We start from the raw sequence: 4,876 nt of genomic DNA, 5'->3' as shown, positions 1-4,876 counted from the left end.
GGTGAGGGAGCGGCCGCCGCTTCCCCGTCTCAGAGTGAAGGGAGGGTGGGGGGAGAAAGGTTGTTGGAGTGTCCTCGCCGTACAGCTCGCCCGGCTCCCCGGGGAGCACCGGCTCTTCTGTCGAAAGCACTTTCCGTTACCCGCGGTTGTGAGGGAATGCCGCGACCCGCGGCCCGGCGGGAAAACTCTACAGTGAAAATTAAGTCAAAGGCAGCTCCAATAGTGCAACAGCCGAGTTAACACAATTAGCGCATGTAGCTTTCGTTAATGGAAATCACGGTTTGCAGCAGGGAAGGCTGAAAGCCAGCTTGTACCAAATTCCGTGGAGTTTGCCCGGTATTAAAATTTCATAACCGCTCTCTGAAACTTCTATGGGAAAAGACCACATGTTACTTTTATGCAGTTTACTGTAAATTTATATAAAGTGAAATTCCTAAGTGTTGTGTTCTTTCGAATTATTTTAATGCCCCTTTTCTGTTTTTTTTCCCCCCTAGGTGTTTGTTTCAGGATGGTAAGGCAATGTCTGATTTACCCGTTCTACTTTACAGTATAGTATTTCCAGTGCTAAAAATACGACAGCAGGTCTGTAAAGTATAAATGTATCCAGCTGCTTTTTTGAGTTCTAGGTTAGATGGTTAAGTATTGCAAGTAGATTTAAAAGGAAAAAAAATATATTTATATTACTGTTACATTAAAATGGATTTTAAAAGCTTACTAATGTGTTGCCTGTTTGTATAGTAGCTAAAGATTGTGTTTGGATTACTTGTGATAAAACAGCCAAAAGAGCATTACAACACGTTAATCTCTAGAAAGGTTAAATCTGAAGATCTTGCTATTAGCTTCTGAACTAATGTATTTGAGTTTAATTTTTTAATGGCAATTATAGTACTAGTATTTAAAGAAGCTTACTCCGTTTCCTTCTAACAATGTGCTACAAACCTGCAATCTGTGGCTCATATCCCAGCCAAACATCTCCACCAGCTCTGAATATGCAGCAGGTAGTTTTGCATTTCACAGAAACCCAAGAAACAAGAGGATGCATTTCAAATAAAAACAGGTTTTTGTCTGAAAATAGTGAGCCATACTTATTATTAAACCTAAAAGCTTTAATGCATACTTAATGTGTATTGTGAAATAGTGCAAAATTCAACTGGATAGAGGATTACAATATAGTAGGTCTGGAATTTAATTATTCTATCAAGTGGAAAGTGTATGTCCTCACATTATGTGGTGGGCAGGTGCAAGCTTGCTGCAGCCTTGTGAACATACACCACTGTGGCAGTCCTGAGCTAATAGCAATATTGAGAAGCAGTTGTCAGCTGCATTCCTGTGCTTTGGACAAATTAGTGTGGAGAAGCTGCTCATAATCGCCTTGAAAGATACTCTCCATAGTTAGCAACACCTTTTCATTGGCTAAATTACCAATTTGTTTTGCCTTTTATAATGTAGCTATAGTGACCTGAAGTCTGGCTGTTGGTATTAGAGTAGGTGTCTAAAGAGTCTGATAATGCAGTGTGCACATTCAGTACCTGTGTACTGTTTGGGGTATTAACTGCATGTACTCCAAAATATTTGATCACTATTTCCCATCAAAACATATTGAAAACTCTGATCTTCTTGTGAGAGCCATCAGTCTGTTGATGTTCTGTAAAACAAGATAAAAACATGGGCCATGTAGTATTATACCTCTTTACTAAATGTGCAAGAAGCAAAACAGAGGAGGCACCTTTAATGTAAATGCATTTGTTATTAATAAAATTAACTACTGTGGATTGGCTAATAGTGTTTTTATTGTCTTATATGGAACAAATTTAATAGATTTCTGCAAAACAGGCTTTCTGTTCCCTACCTTTTCAGTGTTCAGAGACAAATTATGAAAACCATATTATATGTACATGAAAGACAGAAAATTAGAGGGCTTTTTTTTTTTTTTTTAAACACCTCAAAAAAACAGGGTACTTGGAAGTTCCAGATTTCTTCACCAGAAGTGAATAGCTGGGAAACCATATTTGTTTTGGCATTGCAAAAATATTAGAAAATGAATATAATTGGATTATTACCTTTGTTGCTATTTGTTGTTAGTAATGCAGCAGCTGGGGGTAGAACTTAAAGGGTGAAAGTCAGGTGGAAAGTATTTAAAATTAAACTGGAGAAAAGGAACTATGAAGCTGGTAAATGTAGCAAATTTAATGAGTTTAGACACTGTGATTGTTGAAGAGGCAAATGAGCAATGAGAGGAGCTACAGAATGGAATAGAGTAGGTACAAGGAAGTGTTGTGGGATTAGTAGAATCCTTTGTGATCAAAACTGTGTTAAAAGTTCCAGAAATAAGGCGAGCAAGTCTTTGGCCTCCATGTGAATGAAAACAATCCTCACACCATCAGAAGGTTTCTATGCATGTACACATGAGACAGCAAAGAGGATGATGACTTCTGTTGTGAGCAGTATAATGCCTTGGTGGGAGCCGTTGTGTGTATAGGTTTTTTTGAAGAAAAAAATTAAAAGCTGTGAAAATGGAAGTGGGAATTACCTCATGCATTTATCATGTATATCTAAAATCTCATTCTTGTTCAAAAGTTGGCTGCTGCTGCTGCTGCAACTTCAGAGCTGACAGGAATATCTTTAATACCTGAGTATGAGCATCATCCGTGGATTTTTTTTCTCAAGTGTAGATCTTAAAACTATGAAATTGAAAGTGGGGTTTTAAGTGGTATGCGTGTGGTCTTTGTGCTGACACTGATTGTTCTTTCGTTACTTTTCAGTACACAGAAGAGGAAGCCAGGAAATTAGGAGTGGTTGGCTGGGTTAAAAATACCCATCAAGGAACTGTAACAGGCCAAGTTCAGGGCCCAGAAGATAAAGTAAATGCGATGTAAGTATTTTTGTGGTTTTTAGTATTACTAAAGTGACTTACAGAAAGACTTTTAATCCAAAGTGACAAGTAGATTCATATGTCAGTAATGTAACAGTACTTTCAATAATCAGTTTTGGTTTTGGGAAGATGCATTCTTTTAAGCTGTAGAAAAGTCTTTAAGCTTTAAAAATAGTGTGTGGCATCATCCAGTTTTAATTTATAACATCACACAGTTTGTCAGTGTATTTCCCTAACATACTTTTTTCTCATGAAATGGAGAAATAGCCTTTATTTGTACACATGAGCACAGATCTGTTTTTTAATTCTTCAAAAATCTTTGTAAAGAAACAAACTGAAGAACTTACTGAAATGCTTGCTCAGCCTGTGCTTAAATCAATTTAAAGGAAACTGAGTTTATGGTTTGTTTGTTTGTTTTCTGATTTCAAAAAGTTAGTACATATTTTGGCAATGACCTTGTAGTCTCTACCATCTGGAAATAAATTTTGAAATATTTTGGTGTCTTTAAAAGAATGGGTATGATTTTTCTTTATTAAACTGCCAATTTCCAAATGCTTACAGCTATCACTCTGAGGAAGTGATGCCTGGAAAAACACAAAGCCCAATTCAGTTGCTTCCAACTATCACTTTCTGCAAGTGTATAAAGGGAGATTATTGGGAGTTTTTAAAAATCCTTCAGTGGTTTGTTCTCTCAAAGAATGAGTGATGGTAAAACTTTCCTTTGTAAGCTTTATTATGGATGGACAATTAGTGCAAATTCTGTCCGTGCTTTCCAATACAGGAATTGCTTCAAAACTGATCTTGGATAAAGTTAAGTTGGCTTTTTGCAAAGAAAATAGTGTTACACTTTCTGGTAAAGAGATGCATATATGATCATCTAATGTGACAGAAGTATTTGTAGTAATTTTCTTTAGTCTTGAGCTTAACATTAGGTTACTTACTCTGCACTGCAAAACACATACAAAACCAGAGAAACATCAGTTGTTTGTTTCCTAGGTCAAGTTTATACTTATTTTCGGGAAGACCTTTGTTAATAGCCTGATCTAAATATTTTGTAAATTTAGTATCTTGGTGCCATCTCTCTAGTTAGTTCAGAACACCAAAAATGAACGTGTGAGAAATCAGGATTTGGTTCTACTTGTTGGAGTACTTTTTCTAGTCAGTTGCTTTGTTCTCATTAAGCAGGTTTAAGTGAAAGCAGTTGGCTCCTGATATTTCTTCTATTTGCACGAACTAGGATTGCTGCAGAATGCCATGTTTTCATCCATCTTTTTCCCTTTCCTATTATCTGTGTTGATTGTATTTAAAGGAAACCATGCTTACCCCAATAACAGAAAGTTTGTGTGTAATAGCTGATCCTGCAGTAGAGCTGCAAAATTAGACTAACAAGGCTAGGGTTGATCTCAAGGATGTGATGGCATACAGACTATTCCAAGAGGAAATAAAAGTTTTTATTTTCCATTGTTATACAACTTAAAGTAGGGTCAGCAAGCTGGATGGTGACCAAAAAAAATTATGTTGAAGCTTTTAATGTATGTTTTGTTTGATATTCAGAGCAAATAAAAGTTTTGAATTGCTGCTTCTTCATTTCATGCTGGAAATTAACATTTTCCTCTGATGTGGGAATAATCTTGCAGTGCTGAAGTTGAAGTATAATTTTGAAGTATACATTGAGATATGGATTATTAAACCAGAGATCCTAGTGTAGCATGTTGAAGGAGAAACAGGTTACTTTTCCTTGTTCCCTGTGTGGGATCTGTTATATTGAAAAGGTAGGGAGTTTATTTTTGGTGTTAAATTGTGAACATGGACTATTAAATATGAACAGCTACTTTGAAAGGCCCTTATTTCTTTGTGCTGGTATATGTTAATACAAGATCAAAATAGGTTTGGGTTTTTGAAGCTTTTTCCAGTGTTTACAGCATTTTTTATAATGCTCAGTCCTGCTTCCTAGGACTTCATAATACTGTGTTCTAGATACTAGGGTTATTTGAAATGCTATAT

At 36.2% G+C, this 4,876-nt stretch overlaps 1 protein-coding gene across 1 annotated transcript; it reads left to right on the top strand.

Moving 5' to 3' along the window:
- Positions 1–494: 494 nt before the first annotated feature.
- Positions 495–2,876, top strand: ACYP2 (acylphosphatase 2; the record flags this gene model as incomplete). Its single annotated transcript, XM_010175882.1, has 2 exons — positions 495–511; positions 2,763–2,876. Coding segments are annotated over 2 exons (131 nt in total), but the record flags the coding sequence as incomplete, so codon positions are not given.
- Between the last annotated feature and the right edge of the window lie 2,000 nt (positions 2,877–4,876).

Source organism: Antrostomus carolinensis, unplaced genomic scaffold (genome assembly GCF_000700745.2).
Source record: "Antrostomus carolinensis isolate BGI_N321 unplaced genomic scaffold, ASM70074v2 scaffold19899, whole genome shotgun sequence".
NCBI classification, from domain to species: domain Eukaryota; kingdom Metazoa; phylum Chordata; class Aves; order Caprimulgiformes; family Caprimulgidae; genus Antrostomus; species Antrostomus carolinensis.
The sequence above is the reverse complement of the archived record's forward strand: the minus strand, read 5'-3'. Positions and strand labels throughout refer to the sequence as shown.